Source organism: Melanotaenia boesemani, chromosome 13 (assembly GCF_017639745.1).
Source record: "Melanotaenia boesemani isolate fMelBoe1 chromosome 13, fMelBoe1.pri, whole genome shotgun sequence".
Classification (NCBI taxonomy): Eukaryota; Metazoa; Chordata; class Actinopteri; order Atheriniformes; family Melanotaeniidae; genus Melanotaenia; species Melanotaenia boesemani.
In genome coordinates this window covers 5,492,823-5,512,093 of record NC_055694.1, presented here as the reverse complement: position 1 = coordinate 5,512,093, position 19,271 = coordinate 5,492,823, and the positions used below count along the sequence as shown (strand labels likewise).

The 19,271-nt window shown below is 39.3% G+C and overlaps 1 protein-coding gene across 10 annotated transcripts in view; it reads right to left on the bottom strand.

The window, feature by feature from the left end:
* hspg2 (heparan sulfate proteoglycan 2) overlaps window positions 1–17,947 on the bottom strand; it is a 120,796-nt gene extending 102,849 nt beyond the window's left edge. For 8 of the 10 annotated variants that reach the window (XM_042003599.1, XM_042003601.1, XM_042003597.1 and 5 more), the window contains exon 1: window positions 17,408–17,946. In XM_042003599.1, coding sequence (XP_041859533.1) covers window positions 17,408–17,476 — 69 coding nt within the window. In that variant the 5' untranslated portion in view covers window positions 17,477–17,946. Of the gene's footprint in view, window positions 1–17,407 lie in introns of all 10 variants that reach the window. The other 2 variants (XM_042003593.1, XM_042003596.1) reach the window with 1 other exon arrangement.
* Window positions 17,948–19,271: the final 1,324 nt, after the last annotated feature.

Genomic DNA, 19,271 nt, shown 5'->3' with positions numbered 1-19,271 from the left:
CTTATCCTGTTGAACCTGAGATTTCAGTATGAGTCATGCTTAAAAGCTGTGACATTCTGTATTTAGGTGCCGTGACTGTACCAACAATATAACTGTCAGTATATTAATTCAGCTAGACTGGGAATCTTCCTGTCTAGACTGCTTCCCTGCAGGGATCATTCACCAGTCCATCACACAGACCAAATACCAGGTTGTGATGTGGTTTCAGCTGTCATGATCTCGAAACACCAATAAATCCTTAAAAAATAGATTAATTAAACTGGCTCATTAATTTTCCTCAGCCTGCAGACAGAATCCAAGTTCAGAAAAATGCAAACAGGTAAAGAAAAAAGGAAATGTTTACTAAGTGTGATAAAAGAGAATTTCAAAAGAGCTTGACAGCTATCCCATTTCCCTGATGAACCAGGGGGAAGGAATTCCCCCAGACCGGACCACGCCTGCTGGATCTTACGCTCAGAGACCCAGATAAAATCCCTAAGCTAAATTAAACACTTCCTTACGTTCGCTTATCCTTCCTCCACAAGACAGTCCCAAAAATAAACTGCCTGCATGTTCAGAGCAGAACAATTCTTAAATGCAAACATGGCATTAACTTTAGTGTAACCATATTTAAAAAAGCAACTTTTAGAGCAAATGTCAATTATTAAAAGAGAATCACCCCACAGAGCAAACAACAGATTGTGACTAATAAAAAAAAGTGAAGCACTGAATGAAAATATTTCTACTGTCAAATGAATTGGTGGGATGCTCATTATTTTAACCTTAACAGACGCAGAGATGGAGATGAAGAAATCCACTCTTGGAAGCGCTGAATTCGGTGTTTGGCCATCACCATCTTGGTTTTACTGGAACTGGAAATGACCTTGTTGGACAGAAGGATGTTAAATGTTCAGCACAAATACTGAGCAAATTACTTTGAAAAAGGACCAACAACACACTGATGAGGAGTGGATCTAACCAACAACACCATGACACCAAGTCACTGACTTGGCATTTCATCAGAGACATTTGTGCTGTTTGATTGGAGATGTTTTAGTTCTTGCATTAAAAGTAGCTTTCTGTTAAAAAAAAATCTTGTTAAGAAAATACCAGCTACTGGATTATTATTTGGCTGTATACCTAGGTGTCGGTATAAAGTCAACTAAGCCCTTACTGAGCTGATTATGGCATGTGCAACCACTTCAACACAGTATTTGCATGTGCGAGTTTAATTTTATACTGCACTTTCTCCAACAAACTGGACCTTTTAAACAACATATTCCCATCCTCACCAAAAGGTGGTGTTGCATGAAGAATTACTAAAGGTTAAAACAAGACAAACAATTAAGAAGAGAACTTGCTCATCCCTGGTTAATGCAGGACAACTTTTTTTTTTGTATAAGAGTAAAGCGTGGAGCTGCTTCAGAAGCTGCTACTCAGAATGGCTGGTGAGAATGTGCTCTTAAACTCTCAAAAGTACCTGATTGTGGAGCTCTCAGACGTATTTTCAATGCAGACAGATTTGCAGTCCTCCAAAACAATCAAACAACACAGAGCCCTCAGAGCTGATGCTACATGTTGGTTGAATACTGATTGGCTGACTGTTAACTTGAGCCTGGAGGGCCCAACTCCAGCAGACAACCACTGACTTCATAATGAACAGGAGAAAGGACCAGAAATATCTCCGTCATAGGTTTAAAAAAAAAAACTTCCCTGGTGTTGTAATCAAACAATGAATGCAATTGTGCTTTTAAATATAAATCAGTGAACCTGCTGATGTTCTGTTTGTGTTGCTCAGCTGACTGCTGACAATGTGAAGTAGGCTACATATGTTTTTCCACAGAGAAAGAGTGGTGATCACAAATTCTGTCTACACCTACAAATGGCACAAGGAAGACATGTCTCATTTAAGCGAGTAGACGTCACTGTCAAGTCTAAAGTTTAACAACCCAAAAAGTCATGCCCGTTCAGACCGAGGTTGCTTTGAAAAAGATCAGATACGTATCCGATTTAGTACCACGTAAGAAAATGGCCTGGGTTAGATTTGAAAAAAAGAAAAAAAGAAAAACAGATTTGTGCTGTTATACGTCCTGTAATAGGAAGATCAGATATGGGTCACATGTGGGCAACATAGTCGGATTAGAGAGTTTGCTGTCTGTACGGCGCCTTGGCTTGGGTTAGAAAATAACCAGAACCAGAACCAAAATATGTCATTTTTACCCTTCATATGTAGCTGCTCTCACGATCACTAAAAATCACGTATGTCACTGAAGGTAACGTAAACAGTCTGCATCAGGCTGCATGAACAGATGCCATACGGGTATGATTTGAAGAGGATATTCTTCATTTCAGAATATTATGTAGACCCCACACCCTAATTTATACAACAACCATTTTGGTTATATTCTTGCATCTATGCATTGTGTGGAAAGTTCAAACTTATAAAAGGTTTTAGAGAACACGTTTGGCTTTGTACCAACCACACAACAAAAAGTCCAACATCTGACAACCATAATTAATGTCTGGGAATATCTTCCTTTCAACAGCTGACAGACAAATTTCACCTGTCCTAATAATTCAACCGCAGGCCTTAATTTGACCGTGTGCTCACACCTTTAAAAGACATCTGTTTGCTTGGAGTTTATGCAATAATACAAGATAGCAGGAGAGCAAACCTGCCTATTCATTGGAAGCAGATGTGAAGGATCCATTTCCTACTATAATAAGAGGTAATTATAGACAAGGGGAGCAGTGAGTCTGTGTGAAAACACACCAAGGTATGGTGGTTGATCAGTGAAGTGAACCCGTCACGTATATGAGAGAGGGCAGTGAAACTAACGCTTGGCTGCTCTTTGCATGACTCATCACTGTGCTAATGCACAGGCCAGCACAAGCCTGCTGACCTTTCAATGGAGAAAAGAGAAGAAAGAGGATCATTTAAGAGTCAGCTTTCACTGGTGAGGTCACATCACTCCCCCCTGAACAAACTTCTAACAGTTTAAATCAAACCTTTGTTCTTTCTTATGATAACTAATAACATTGGATATATTTTTTTGCAAGGACAAAGCTCTACTGATATAGAATTACATATTTTGCTCACATTCTTTCCAAGTTATTCCTGTTGTGTTCCAATCAATCAACTACGGCCACAGCTCATAAACGCAGTGTTGTTTTTATTCAGTTTTATAGTTTTATTGGTGTTACTGTTAATCTTTTATTGTTCATGTTGTCTTTAAAACGTTTCGAAGGCAGAACAATGAATCACGTTTGCTATTCTGCTAGTCAGGTGACTACTTCTTTCCACGTTTTACACAATGCATGAGCAATGTAGATGCAAGGTCAGGAATTGGAGTGCATTTGTGAGCATTTTACCATTATTTTCATGCATAGTTGAAATACTGCTACTACTAGCATTACTGCATAATGTTAGAAGACCAGCTACGTATCTCAGCTGCAGCAATGCTGCTGAGTAGCTGCAGAGACTCTACAGAACAGGCTAATCACAGCCTAATCTAGGCCTGTCTGGGTCTAAAAAAAAACAAATAGGCATAAAAAAAAAACAACTCTCCTCTTGTCCTTCTATTATCTCCCCCAAATCTTGTTTTCCATTATTCCTGCACTGGGAAACAGACAGAGGTTATCCGCGTGCCCACAGGCAAAACTGATGTCTGTGCCAAATTGTATCCTCGCTGCCACCCCCACCTCCACCTCTCGAACCCATCACAGGATCATAATAAAGTCCCAGCAGGTGGAGCCTGGTAGGGTTTCCTCATCTTGACACAGCTGAAAGAGCGTCATTTGTGTGTCACAGTCCACATACAGTAAAACACACATGCCCTCAGTTCAAGGGAGGAGTCATTTAATTACCCCCTCCTAGGCAATAATTGCCTCACTTTGCGGAAGGTGCAGCCTGGATGAAGTCCGACAGAAAAGCGAGGCCTTTAATGCCTTTCATGATTATGGACCAAAACTTCAAGGGTAGCCAAGATTTCTAATTTAGATAAGAAAATCCAATACATTTACCCAATGTGCCCAAATCTGCAATGGATCTTTGAATGTGCAGCCAAATTAAAGGAGCTGATAAAAGAAATAATTATAAAAAAAAGTATCTGCAATGCTCAAAGCTGTCGATCCTTGAACTTAGTGATGGTTTCTAAGGGGAATTTGGTGATCAGCAGCCTCTCATGGAAATGTATTTCTCAACTGAAAACAGGCTGACTCAGACAATCACTTGAGTTTAAAACTACTGTGTCAGAAATTAACTTTAGTTTCTGTTATAAACAGCATTTTTCTGTAGGTTTCTGTATGAAAACATCTCTGATTAAACATTAAGGAACAGAGACACAGGCTTCTTCAGCATTTAAATGACCATGGAATCAACAGATGGTTTGGGTGGAGAGAAAATTACATACAGCCACTTCAGCCTGAAACCACAGAAATTCCCCTTGCCTTACTAACAGTATTACAAGCCCAGCTTTCAGCTTGAACAGGCCTGCCAGGTACATAACGCCATGCTTCAAGAACACATGATGGATGTCAATTTATACAGGCTGGTATAGTAGCCAGCAAGTCTCTGTGTTTCTTTGTAGTTGATTGACAATAATTAAGTCTAAGAACAAAGTTAAAATCTAAAGTTCTTCACTTCTCCCAGATGGTGATCTGGAATAACTTCAAGAGAAGTGTATTTGAAAATAATCAGTGGGCTCAGTGGTGATGGATTCCAGCGAGAAGCTGTGATTTTAATCAAGTGAAACACACAACCACCAACGCAGTCCACATTCCTTTTATCAATAACTTTCAGTCCTGCATCTTATCACACAGAGGGGACTGGAACTACATCAGAAACATTAGCCTATTTATACAGACTGAGATGAAGGCTATATCACGTCGAAAACATAGTTTTTAACCCTGTAATGTATCAATTATTAAAATAAAAACATAGTGCCACATAGGATATAGAATATTTACGTCTACATACATGTAAAGTGATGCTTCACGTTATTTTTAACCTTATTTGGCTTTTAATAATTTTATTTATTTTTAGCTATTCTATAAAAAAAAATGTTAAATAATATTTGGCCATATTTATATATCTATTATATTAAAACATAGCTGTATTATTTTTTGTGTTTATTGAGGCAAACTTGGTAATTACAATGTAAGTCTATATATGAAATTTTATTATATATTTATTTATTGTTTAGTGAGTGGCAATGAACTGGGTGAGTTGTTAATGTCCACTGATGTGGTTAATTAGCAAATATACCATCCTCAACCTTGAGTATACTAAAAAACATTCTTTCAATAGGTGTCCTATGTAGTGGACACTATGCATGAAAATGCAGAGACTGAAGTAATAAGTTTATTTGGTTTCCAGTAAATAGTCACTTCTCAGTCAACAGTCCATTTGCTTTCACACTGTAAGCGAAGAGCACCGCGGTTCACTTGTGAACAGAGTCGGCCAGTTTTCAAGTGGACCTGAGTTTGCTTCTCTGATCTGCATCAGAGTGTGAACAAGCTTTCACACTGCTCCAGACAAACCATACTTTCTGTAGAAATGGACCAAGGTTTGTCTAAAACGGACCAAACAGCACCAATGTGAATCCACCCTTAGATTCAGACATTCTACATTTGGCACTCCAAAGCCTGTTTGTGGCTAAGGTGATGCCACCTCCAGCGACAACTTTAACTTAACAGAATTTGCAGCAAATAATTATTTGGTCCTCATCCAGCCTTTTAAAACCAAACTATCTCCAGACAACAGATGCAGCTCCTTTTTTCTGTCATCATGTTCAACTTCAAGTCTGCTACAGCTTTGCTTTCTGAACTTCAATAACACAGGTGCTCTGCTGCATGCTTGTTCAATGGTGCAGCAGTGAAATAGGTCCCCACAAACTATTTCCGAACATCATCAGGTTATTTAAACTAGTATTTACTGTAAAAGACTAATAAAAATAAGAACCAGTTTTCTGTATTAACCGGTACACTGCCCAGCACTTGTCCAACCTTATGTCTGTTACAAATGTTGTTTTACGTCGCACCGTCGTACTTCTGACAGTTATTTTATTACAGCATATTTAATAACAAAAACCTAAACTACATGGATGATACATGACATGAAGACCACAAGAAACTAGCAAAGAGGAACTGAAACCAACGGACTTAAATACACTTTCTAACTGCAATAAAATGTTAGAAAGGATGAAATTACAGACAGTCCTTTCACCCTCTGGTACCAGCTCTTGACCGTGTATAAAAAACAATCACCCATGCTTTCAAAAATTCAGAAAGAATTTGTAATAATTTCATGTCGTATTGTAAACTGTATATACAAGAAAAGATGCTCAACAAGCCAAAGCAATGTTAACTGAAGCCAAACACCAAGCTGGATTCCTACAGAAGTATCTTCTGAAAATATTATCCAACATTGCAGGAATGGACTGATACAAAATATCTGCCTCACTCATGCAACTCATTTAAAGACTTAATTTTATAAAAAAAATAAATAAATAAACACTAAGTCTGTGTGTGAGTGTGTGTGTATTAATTAAAGACCTGTTCCATTATGGCACATGGTCAGGGAACGTGAATCTTCAAAAGCAGCAAACCTAAAATGAAAAGGTTTCCAGCCATGCAGCTTTACAGAGCTGAAACACACTGTGATGGAAATTTAAATGTCACTTTCTCAGAAAGAAAAAAAATGAGAACAACAAGGGCTTGTACTTTGGCATAATTAAGTCCAGGGGAATTCATTAATCCTTAGTTCCAATGTGTTACTTGCCAAGTTATGAAAACTTGTGAAAGCTTCTGAACAGCTTTGCAGCTACACCCTGTGACTGGCTGCCAGACACTCCAAATGAAGTAGGTCTCACTGAGAAAAAGAAAGAAATAAAAACTTGTGGTAAGTTCCTCTATGGCCTAACTGCATGGTATAAAAAGGCCTAAGGCTCAGAGGATAAAATGGAAAAAAAAGCCTGTTGAGATATGTATCCAAAAGAATTACAAAACCTGACAATTATGTGGATTTTCAAATATGAGTAAACTTCAGAAAAATGATTTAAGAGGGGAAAAAACAGGGTAGGGGATGTAAAATACAACAAACCTGAGTTATTTCTTTTATTGTTTGCGGAACAGGAAATCTGAAGTGTGCACAGGAAAGCCTGAATAAACTTTGCTTCAGGGGAAGTGGGGTCTTCTTGTCCTGCAGATGATTCCAGGTTTCATTTCCCGAGCAGGATGGTGACTCAGCAAGGGACAATAGTTCCAGACCATCAAAAGCCACGGCACCAAAACAATAGACTGCTGGCAACCTCATAACCACAAGACCATTTGCTTTAAGAAAGCACTGAGGATATCTCATCATGGAGCAAATCTCTTTCCCCGATTGCCTTTTTGTTGCAGCCGCTGGACAGAAATGAGTTCTTTACAACTACGATAGTGACTGTTTCACCACTGAAATATGGATCAGTTCAAAGAAAAAGTTAAAGCCACTTGTGGCCGAACAGATGGAGGAAACAATAGACAAGGTGAAAACAAGAGAGAAAAAAATTCCTCTGAGAACAACAGTTTCATCAAGTGTGTTTATCAAAGAAAGAGAGTTGTTGTGTCTCGAGGGATGGCGGCTGACATGATAACACAGACCAGACTGTGATAGCTCTCCTCCCATCTCTCCTGAGGCGCCTCTGTGGCCTCACCATGGGGCACAGTGAAGACTTCACATTCAGTAGCTAAACCCTGTAAACTAGAAGCAATATGGCACATCCTTTGACAGCAGCATCAAAGACTAAAATTTGTTTGCTTTCAGCAAAAAAAAAAAAATATATATCAAAAACTTTTAGAGAGCAGCAGATCATAGGCTTTGCCTCTCTTGTTGCTGAGCTGTTGATGCACAGCAGAGATAGTAACTACATGCTAGAGGGGAAGGTATGTTTTTATTATCTTAGGACGCATTCGATTTAAATATGCCATGTGTCACCATGTCACATCACCATGTTTCTATCAAAACCCTGAAGAAGCTGACAAGACTGCAGAGTGTATGCTTGGAGGAGGAGGAGGTGTCTGTTTTTCAATTGATTCCAGTTTTATACTAAATCAGAAAAGCTGCCAAGCCTGGCTAACATCTGACTTTGGGGTGCAATGATATTCAACATTCAGTCCTTCATCAAATGACTTGTGCGCATTTATCAGCTACAGTTAAAAAAAATGCAGAGACTATAGCACCTGACTTCACTCATTCATTTCCAATAAGGGGCTGCAAGAATAGATGCAACTTACTTTGTCTTTACAGAAACACACGTTTTCTGATTATGTTTCACATTGAGGCTTAAAAATTGACTGTAGCAACATCTAAACACAAAGATGAAATTAAGCTCACGGTCAGTCCCACTGAGCTGAGCTGACTTCTGCAGTTTAATGTAAAATGAAAAACTAGTCAAGTTATCTTAGAGGTTGTGCCTATTAGGAAATGTGGTTGCGTACCTAACTATGTTTAGAACATGTGCTAAACTGCATATGGTGCATTGAAAGACAGGAAGAGCTGGTGGGGAGTACGGGAGCAGGTATCTCTTTCTACTGGTGTCTTTATGACCATGAAAGCCAAGAAGGTGCAACTGCTACAGTTACTACAAAAAAAGACATCTGATACTGCTTAAAATATGGTTAAACCCAATTACAATCCAGTATACTGTAATCCAGTATAATCCAACTAGATCTGATTTGTTTAAATGAACATTATAGTCCAAGTCCTTATAACCGTATTCATGTAGAGCCAATTCATTAAAAAGATGCCTGGCTTAGGTAAACTAATGGATCAAATCAAATCTCTTCTATTCAATTCCCCAGTATAAGATACATGGACTTGCACGTGGCTTTGGAGAACCTCCAGCAGAACCAGACATGAGAGGACAATCATGAACGGTCAACATGCACCATAACTTCAGGCCAAGGGTACCTGCATATTGTTTAGAGTGCAGCATGCAACGAGTCCTGCATACCTTCAGCGCCAGTATAAACAGCTATGGTATCTTGTTGATGTTATAATTGCTTCACTAAGTGACCAATGCAGCAAGCACAAACAACCCATAATACAGTCCTTTCACACTGTTGTAGCTTGTTTGTGCCCTGGGAGGATGTAATGTTACTGGGCCAAATTTCAACTCTTGCTGCACTGTAACTGGACACGTAACTAGCACGCACATACAAACTATAAGAAACTATTTAATTTGCTTGTATTAACAGGAAAACCTATATTAAAAATAAATCTTGTTTAAGGCAGCAGCAAAAATATCCCTTTTTACCAACAGCCATCAGATTTGCTAGTTAAAATAATTATAACAGGTAGATTTTATTAGCTGTTGCTATGTAGCTAATAACGCTAATGTTAGCTTGATGCATCAGTTGCAAAACACCACCTCCAGCTGACATTAAAGGTCCAGTGTGTAAGAATTCCAAGTATAGTTGTGAATGGACGGTGGCCATCAGTGGCCAAAATTCTTTCAGACATAAACATCTTTTTATCTGCAAACCTCAGGTGCAACGGCAACTGTAGCAAACTAAAAAAATGTGTACATGTGTACCATCTTCTTCTTCTATAGTCCTTTTAAGGCAATACTTATCCCAAGTGGCGCTCTAGCACCCAACGAACAAAGCTGGTACTGCAGTTTCAAAGCTCAGAGGGTTCTCACTTCATACACAAAGGTGTTTGTCCAGAGACACTAATAAAAATGGTGGCAAAAATATGACAGCTTTCATTTATGTGGACCCATGACAAGTATATTTAAATCACTCATTCTATAAGAACAAAAAGAGCAGTTATTTCAGTGAACGTATTAGGTACCAAAAAATAAATAAATAAAATTTAAAAAACTAAAAAAAAACACACTTTTTGATGATGTATAAAATTTTTCTGTCATTGACCTTTGATTTTGTTATTTGCTGCATCTTTCAAGGACCAGCAGTGATGTAGTAACCAGAGACTGGAACATCAATGGAACTCAGATATAAGCATTAGTTATGGCTTAAACCAATGAGTATAAAGTAAATGACACAAAAAATACATTTAACAACGTGATGCTCACTAGCAAACATGTCAGCTTCAAGCAAATGATCCCAGCTGGGGGCAGGATTTAATGATTTTAGACTTATTTTAGAACAAGAACAGTTTGAGATGCGTAGTAGCAGTACTATTTTCAGTCATGTTTCTAGGTGAGGTGGATAAAAACATTACAGACAACAGGAAAAAGGTCCATTTTAAAACACTTATAATAATAGATCAGGTAAAATAATTAAACTAGCTCGTTAGTTTCTACAATATTCAGATTTGCTGTGATTAATTATTATAAGAAAAAGAAAGCTAATTTTCCTGGTTTTCAAAACATACAAAGCCTAACTGGTTGAGACATCAGCTAATCAGGCTCCTTGGGGAGCAGCAGGTTTGTGCTACTTCCTACAAACACACTCAATAAAAGTGAGCGAGAGCGGAAGCCAGTGTTTGCGCTATATTTACTTTTCACACCCTGCAGCCAGCTAAACTATACTTGCCGGCCTCCTTCTGTGAACATGAAGGCTTATGCAGCAGCTTTGTTTAATTTGTCTCTTCTTACATTGAAGTCTTGCAGAAGTGGAAGCCTTTGTGTTCCTCAGGTAGAGACTTGTTCCACAGCAAGAGGATGTGGAGGCAGGGCCCTATTACTAATGTGTGCTCAGACACCGAGCGATGATCAGCACTGATAGGATATTTGGGTGGGATTTTTATTTTTTTTGGGGGGGGGGGTTATAAATCCTTCGCAGGAAGTTGGGGTCAAACCTAGTTTTGAAAGAAAATAGCAAAAAGAGAACCATAGCAATCCTCTACCCTTCTCAAGTAACCCAGAAAGAAAAACATCTACTCTATTCAGCCCACAAAAAATACACATTTGAAGGAAAAAATAACAGCAACCCCCATCAGAGTGGCTGTGGCTGCTTGAGGCGGGAGGGACAAAGCAGCTCCTCAAAGCAAAAAAGTGACTTCACATCACCTTAAGACAATGGTGAACTCACGGGCTAAGATGGGGTGCCGTCAAAGTGAAAGTGCTATACAGTTAGCTTAGCACTGATGAATGAATTTCTAACAAGTGGGGTTCTTGGTACAACTGGGGAAAAAGGAAAAAAAAAAAAACCTCTGAGAAGATTGAAGAAGACTGTTTAAGATAAGTAAATCAGTAAGAGTCAACCAGCCTATTACAAACCTTTTGTTCTTCTTATCAACCTGACGGACTCGTTAGCTTTTAAAGCTCACCATTTCAGCCTGCTGGCATGGAAGTGCATCAATTTAAAGACCTGCTTGCGTAACTTTTTCCAAAAGACAAGGAGAACTCATGGTATGAAGCATCTCCATAAACAAACCCATCTGAAATCATGATATTAATATTCATATTTGCTTCTTGGTGAGAGAGCCCAATAAATAAATAAATAATTAAATAAATAAATAAATAAAGCCCGAGTCATTTTCTTCCCTCTATTACTTGCGCCTGTTAGCTGTTTTTTTATTGCTTGGTGAGGGTACTGTGTCCTGAAGACAGCTCATGACCTCACTGTGACCTGTTGGTTTTATTGGACCTGTAGTTCCATATGTCAGGGATGAAGAAATATGAACAAGTTAAGTTAGTCTGAGACGAAAGGTGGAGGGTTGAGGATATTTTTTTACCTTCTCATACAAATAAGTTATCTATTTTTTTCCCCCCAGAAATATGTTTAACTCACTTTTCTTTGCACAAAAGCTGCCAAAAAACTTTATTTTTTCTCATTTCTATCCAAGTGGAAAAGACAAGTTTAATGGGACTGTTTGACTCATAATCTACTACCTCCTTCAGACATACTGTAGATCAAACTCAGACTTTACTTCATACAAAGCTTTGAAGCTTAAATTTCAGAACGGTATTTGGCCTGATGAGAGGGTTCAATTGATCCGAGTATATTTATGGAGTCATTGGTATAAAACAAAAGCACACGAGCTCTTCAGAGAAGGAAATAAAAAGGTGTGAGGAGGTGTGAATGGAAAGAGTTGGACTCCAGTTACAACAGGCCACACTCAGTATGTGTGCTCATGTCGGCACATGCACAGTGTTGCTGCTGTACCAGCTGAGGTGCAGCTGTGTTTGGAGTCGGTCCTTCCATCCGACATGCATGCAGCTTTAGGCATGAAAGCACAGCACAACCACAGCAAGGAGGTGCGCAGTGCTGGGGAAAGATAGTGTTTTGGTGTGAGAAGGTATGTCACTGGGAAGGTTAGAAAAAAAAACAAAAAACAATATTTTGCTCATCTTTAGAGCTACACATAACCCTGTAGTCCAAATTCCTGATTTGCATTATTGCATTCAAATTTCACTGATCTCTAATGTTTGGGCAAATAAGGTTCTTCTGAGAAAATGCATGGATTGACTGGGTCTTAATTTTAATGGAATAACATGAACTGATGCTGATGAAAAGAAAAGGGGTACTTATACTTTCTATAAAGGATGGAAACCAGAGTCTGCCCAGAAGATTTAAAGCATAAATAAATAGATAAAACAAAAAATATGATACATGACAGGGTTATTGGTATTGTGATTTGCCGAGTTGCATGTCTATATGCATATGCAGAGCAATGGACGAGACCAAAACTGACCATAGGATTACTTCTTTATATGGAAGCAAGGCATCACAAACCAAAGCCCAGTCCATTTCCATCCTTTGACCCCAACAAATGGCTCCAGGTGAAAGGCTAGATCCTCACTAGTCCTTCATTTCTAGAACAAAAGTGGTACCTTACCTCTGAAAAGCAGAGGTGCAGGACCAGGAGTGAGGTTGGACCCAACAAATTGATCAAGAGATTAATTGGGCCATTTTTTGCTATTTTCCAATGCTTCCAATCTCAGCCAATTAAAAACATCTTAATGCTAACTGCACTGGTCATTGTACAAGTAAAGTCTACAGCCCTGTTTCCACCAACAGGTCCTGGACAGTGCACTGCACAATTTATTTGCGATTCCACAGGCAGAAATTGGGAAGGGTGCCAAAATATCCAATCCAACCCATCCTACTTTTTTGGGACCCTGCCAATCGGTTACCAGTCTTATTGATCCAACTCAAAAGGGTGGAGCTGGATATCCTGCAGTCCACTGATTAGATAAAAGAGTTGTCACATCCTGTGATATTAAAGCAAAGCAGGAAGAAGCACCCTGTTTAATATAGTAATAGTTATAATTATAGTGTGGATTTTTTTGTTGTTTAAAGCCACATGTCAAGAAGAAAGACCACAAACTGATGGACGACCGCCAATCTCATCCTCTGTCTCTGTGGTGCGTTCTTCTTCATTATAATTCAAGGAAGATGTTATGTCACTATGACATCATGCCATTATGAAGCTGACACGTCTAGCGCCATCCGGTTTATACGCCCACAACCAGGTAAGGGTTGTCCTTGCCAACACAAGCACAAACTAACAATTATAAGGCAGGTGTGGGCAGTGCAGTTCAAACTGCCTTGCTACTGTGCAACCATAGTGGACATTGACCTGAATGGGCTACCTTTAGGCAAAATTTTCTTTAAGACTTAGGTTAGCCATGAATTCTGTGTAATGCAATTAGCTTATGGCTTTGTAGCATATCAACACAGCTGCATATTACCACAAACATATCTTATAATATCTAGTATAACAATGATAACATGTGCAAAGCATGTATTTTTCCTTATACGAGAACAGTTGCAACTCACCAATATCTCTGAATCAGTGGGAGGTGAAGAAATAAAAGTGAAATTTGCCACTTGAATCATTGCACAAGCTAACTGTGACACTGACAGAGCTTAATTTATTTAGCTGCACTTTGGGTGTGCAGGCCTTCCTGCATTATTCTTCCTAACAGTAAGCATCAACACTAAGAAAATGGCACGGCAACGCCACAGGAACAGCACTCGAAGTAGAGGCAGTAAAATACGCAGCTACAAATTTACAGATGTAATTTTATCTTCAGTTTTCACTGTTAAGCATTATTTAATGTTTTTGTACTATCTATAATAGTTATATCTTCCTTTTTTAATGATTTATTGAGATGCCTGTAGCAATAGATCTGCAAACACACTTCATACACTTCGTATGCCTTTTGCACAAATCTGCAGTTGCATGGTTAGTGACGTTAACTTTGGAACGGACCCATTTTTATGAGGTCAGGAATTGTTAGAATAAACCAAACATGAGACAGTTTTATTATAGAACAATTGCACGTTTATTTCAGGATTTAATTTAAGATTTTCTGTTTGTGATGGCACAATGAGTGTAATGAGGTATGCCTAGAAAGAAAACTTTTCTTTGCATACAGTGGAGTTTTGTCAATGCTGCAGATACAAGCAGATACATTTTAATTGCCCTCTGAATTAAGTTGTGAAACTAGTACAACATTTAAGATTTGCAGCAGATGGGTGAAAACAGGATGCAGCAGGGATATGGAAGCAGAAAGACACCTGATCATAAGCCTGTCTGTACAAACGTCTTTGTGCATGCTGAAGATGCCTAAATATGGATATAAAAAAGTTATGTTTCACTGTATAAATATCCTGTCAGAGGATGGCTCAGCAGAGAGCAACTACCACATGCTGTTGTGATTGTATCTCTCCCTCTTTGCAAAGATTAAAACTATGCTTGTGCTTCAGAATTCTTACACATCAACTGCAACCTAATTTCTAAACACTGAGATGGTTAACCTCAACTAAAAAGAGGATTCTGTCAATTCTCAGACCATGCACAGATTTTCATGCAGTACCTGCCTTTTTCATCATATTACTTCTTTTGAATACATGCATCCAAATGGTAGAAAGACGAGCATAGCATAGCATGAATGATTGCATGGACCCATTACTAGTGAAAAGTTCAGGAAGTGAAGTCGAGCATGGCTGAGAATAATTCACGAGAAACCCCTGCTGAACTGTGAAACAGAGTCAGGTTCATACTCCTCACCTCCATGACCTCTATACCGGCCCAAGTCACACCTCACTGCAAAGTCAACAAATGCCAGCCTCCTGGCCTGCACTCCATATGTGCCAGTGTGCTTCAGGAGGAGGCAAGCTAGTTCATTGCAGGGTTGCCTCCTCAACGGAGATGGCCTCTCTCCAGGGGCTATAATTCAAACAATGCTTTGTTTACCAAACCCGGTCCTTTTGAGGGGTTAATCTTTTTCTACAGTTCAGACTGTGGAGTGGGAGTTTGCTGTTTGCACTGCTGTTCTACACACTCTCTATTGATTCTGAATGGGAAATAAACACCAGGTAGTAGCTGGATTCACACAGAGAGAGCAACCAACCTCACCTCGTCATTTCTGCACAGACTAAATAAATCATCAGATCAAATTGTTGCTGCGTAATATTTAGCAGAGAGCCGGAGGGGTTGGGTTGCATGCAGAGGAGACAGAGAACAATCCACACCAATGACACACACTCCCTCAGACTGCATAGATGTAGGAATCCAAGCCACCCTCTCCCCCTAAGCCCAGACTTACCCCTATGAAGTCAATGGGACACTGGTGACACTCTATCCTAGGAGGCTTCACTGTGCCAAAAACTCTCTGCATCTCAGGGTTGATCTGATGTCATGCAACTGAAAACAAATTTGGCCTCTCTGCACTGCATATGACTAAGTATGACCAGAAGCAAACACCACAGATTAGTCCATCTCAGTTTAAAAGTGCTTGGCTTAGACAAGTCCTCACAGTGGTTCACAGTAGGATACTGGTACTCTTATTTAATGCAGAGCTGTTGCCCATTGGGGGTTTTTATTGACTTTGATTGCTTGAGTTGATGCGCATGACCCTGACATTCCAGCAGTGGAGGGAGGAGAGTCGCATAGTAACACCAGTACATGTGCTTAATTGAATCAAGAGGCAGTCATAGTTCTGCCCACTGCCTGCTGTAGTTCAAAGTCATAATGCAAGAAACAGATGCTTGTGGTTCCAGTTAATTCAATTATGTTGCTATTGTTGGCCAAACAGTCGATCACAGCTGTGTTAAAAGTGTAAAGGCCATCCCCTGCCACCCTCCGGTGTCAGCACACTGCAGATGATGATAGCCTTGCGGGATCTAGGCAGCTTTAATGGATCGATGATACCGGCCGAAGATGCATAAACTTGTTTTGACTTTGAGGACACGGGTTACACATGTTCCAACTCAGCTTTGCACTACGGCACAAAGTGATAGATCACTTCATTCACAGGAAAAGCTTGACATTCAACAGCAAGTCACTGATGGATGTTAAATCTACCCTGAAGCCATGAAAATTTTAACACTATAGCTTTTCAAACGTCAGGCATATCAACAGTCATAAACGCCAGATCCAGCATGTGAAAGATTTATGCACGCTGGCCAGAATCCTGCAGCCCATCATTCAGAAAGACTTTGCTTAAAATCTAATCAACGTGGAGGTGTCACAGATACCTCAGCCATGACAGCTCTTTTTATTGGAGGTCATAAAGGTGAGAGACTAGACGGGATTTGCAAAGAACGGTGACAGTCTATTCTCAGCTGCAAGGAGATGATCATATGCCATATGATTCATACATCAGATATAGAGTGAAGACAAAATACTTATTACATTGTAATAGCAGAAATATTGTAACAATTACAAAACAATGAATCTGCGAATAAATTAATCAGAACTGAGTTTCCAGCTTTTCAAAATATGAAGACATTTTGTTTTATTTTGGATGTGGGTTAGAGGTTCAAACTTGAACAAATAGTTAACAGATAAAAAATAAATACAGTAAGTCGTGTCTCTAAAACCAATTCTTCAAAGTGAGGCATTCGGTGGAAGAAAGTAGTGTGGGATTATCAAGTTTGTTGTGTTTTTTACTCTCAATATTATTTGCAACAGAATGGGTTCAATTGACTTTAAAACCTTCTTTTTTTTAATTAAACTGACAAGTGTTTTAATGCGCATTAATTAACAGAAAACAGGCAGTGCAGCCAATGCAGAGGGCAGCCTGACAAAGTCTGAGTATGTTTAAAGAGTTCAGAGACTCCAGGCAGACTATGAATAGCTTGTTTCTATGGACAAACTTAGCCTGGCTTCACTCAACAAGAGGTTCTGGTTTGTCATGTTACCTCTAAACGCATCTTAACAGTATATAATGATAGGACTGTGTGCGTGCGTACATGTGTGTGTGTAGACGGGGATCAGTATTATCCCACCTGCTCATGAGCAGCCATGCACCAGCCGACCACACCATTCACGCAACTTTTTTAAGAAATATCAATAAAAAAAAAAAACCTTTATATTTATGCATAAAAACGGACTCATTTGTGACTCCAACTTTACTCCTGAGGGGTGTAAATGGTTTTAGAGGTCGGTAACCAGACTGAGAGCAACATTAAACGTATAGAGAGAAGTTTAAAGTGAAAAGAAGGAGAAAAGATTGAGCTCACTTACAGAAACCAGCTGACATGCGAGGATTAAACAGAAGGTAAGTCCACGGCTAGAAGTGGTCGGAGTGCCCATTTTCCACCAACCCAGCACACGCTGCTACTGCTGGGGGAAAAAGGAAAAACTGAGGTCCTTCACCTCCCCCTTGCACTGGAGCGGTTCACCTTTTTCTTCAGACTTTTTACTTCTATGTGGAGAAACGTGACTGCTCCTCAGCGTCCCACACCCCGTGGGACTTCATCAACAGGTTAAAAAAATGAAGGAAATAAAAAAAGAAGACAAAATTGGATCCCTTTCCGCGCTTTCTTCTTAAGGGGAACGCCAAACGTCGACCTCCTCGGGACCTCCGCTCGTGCGTCCTCCCTCCGTGCAGCTCCGCGACTTGGGACTTGTTTTAGCGGGTCTGAATGCAGCCTTACAAAGTCACTGGGAAGTCCTGAGTGTGGAGAGCGCTGCCGAAAAGTAAAAGGCGGAATGGAATTCAGGGAGTGCTGAAAGAGAAGACAGCTAATCCCAGCGAGGGGAGACGCCACCTAGACCCACGCTAGCTTTTTTACACGATGACCACACACTCCTTACATGTGTGGAGTCCTTAGAAACTCCTTACACCAGTATGAGTACTGGAACACAGTTTGATATTGTTTTAGTCAAACTGGTGAAATATATCATTCTAAGGGAAAGACATGCATACCACAGAAGTAAATTAAAGTAAAAAAAAATCTACACCTGGAAATAGGCCCATGTGAGCAGAGGCGGTTCTATAAAGTGTTTAATGGGGGGGACGGGGGGGGGGTGCAGACCCAGGAAAAGGGTGACATGTAAATGAGACTTTTTTATTATCTATATTTTAGGAAATACTGAACTGATTGTTACAACTCAAGTAGTCATCTAATGCAAAAGTAGAACAAAACTTGTAAAAGACAACAACCAATGATTTTTTTCTCAAACATTGTTTACTGAGGATGATCCAACATTGCATTTCTTTAATCAGCTGTTGCACAAAGACTTATTCTTCATTGACACGTGAAAAACTTGCTTTGAGCTCAGTCACAAGTTTTTACCAGGGTTTCTGCAGCATTCTTGACCAGTTAACTTCTCACAGTCATCACATCGGATGGTTTTAGGACTTTTTTTCTCTCTTCATACAATGGAAACAGTTTGGACAAACAAATATGACCCATGTAGGCAGTTGGGAAATGATGCTGTAAAAATGTGTTAAGGTCAAATATAACATATAATATAATAACATATAAAAGTACATAACATACTGTGTTCACTTGCACCTGAACATGTGAGGTCCTTAGACATCCTGATCAATGGCTCGTGTGTGCATTGAATCACTGTTAGCATCTTCTGTCAAACGGAGTGAAAAAAAAAACAAAACAAGAATTTAAATGTAACATTTCTTCTATGTTTTATTGCAATTTTGTCCACCATAGTAAGACACAAATTATTTGACAGTAGAAATGCAATCCCAGAGTTCCCTAGACGTCCCCATCCACCAAGAACATGCATCTCAACGTTATTGTGGAGCAATTCTTCATTTATTTTGGGTGTGACTTTTTTAGGTGTATTTTCTGAAAATTTAGCTATAGGTTGAAACAGGTTAAAGATTACAAATTACCCCAACCACACTGCATGTTTTACTGCATATAGAGAAGCACCAGGAGCATATTTTATGATAAAGAAGGACTTTGAAACCTTGACTGTAAAAAATAAACAAATAAATAAAGAAATAAAAACTTCCCCTGCTAATTCTGTTACTTGACTTTACATGAACCTGATTTACAAGCTGTGTTGAGCTTTTCATGCCCTCAAGGCACATTTTGTCTAAAGTTCCTGATGGCGTCACTGAATTACTCACTCAATA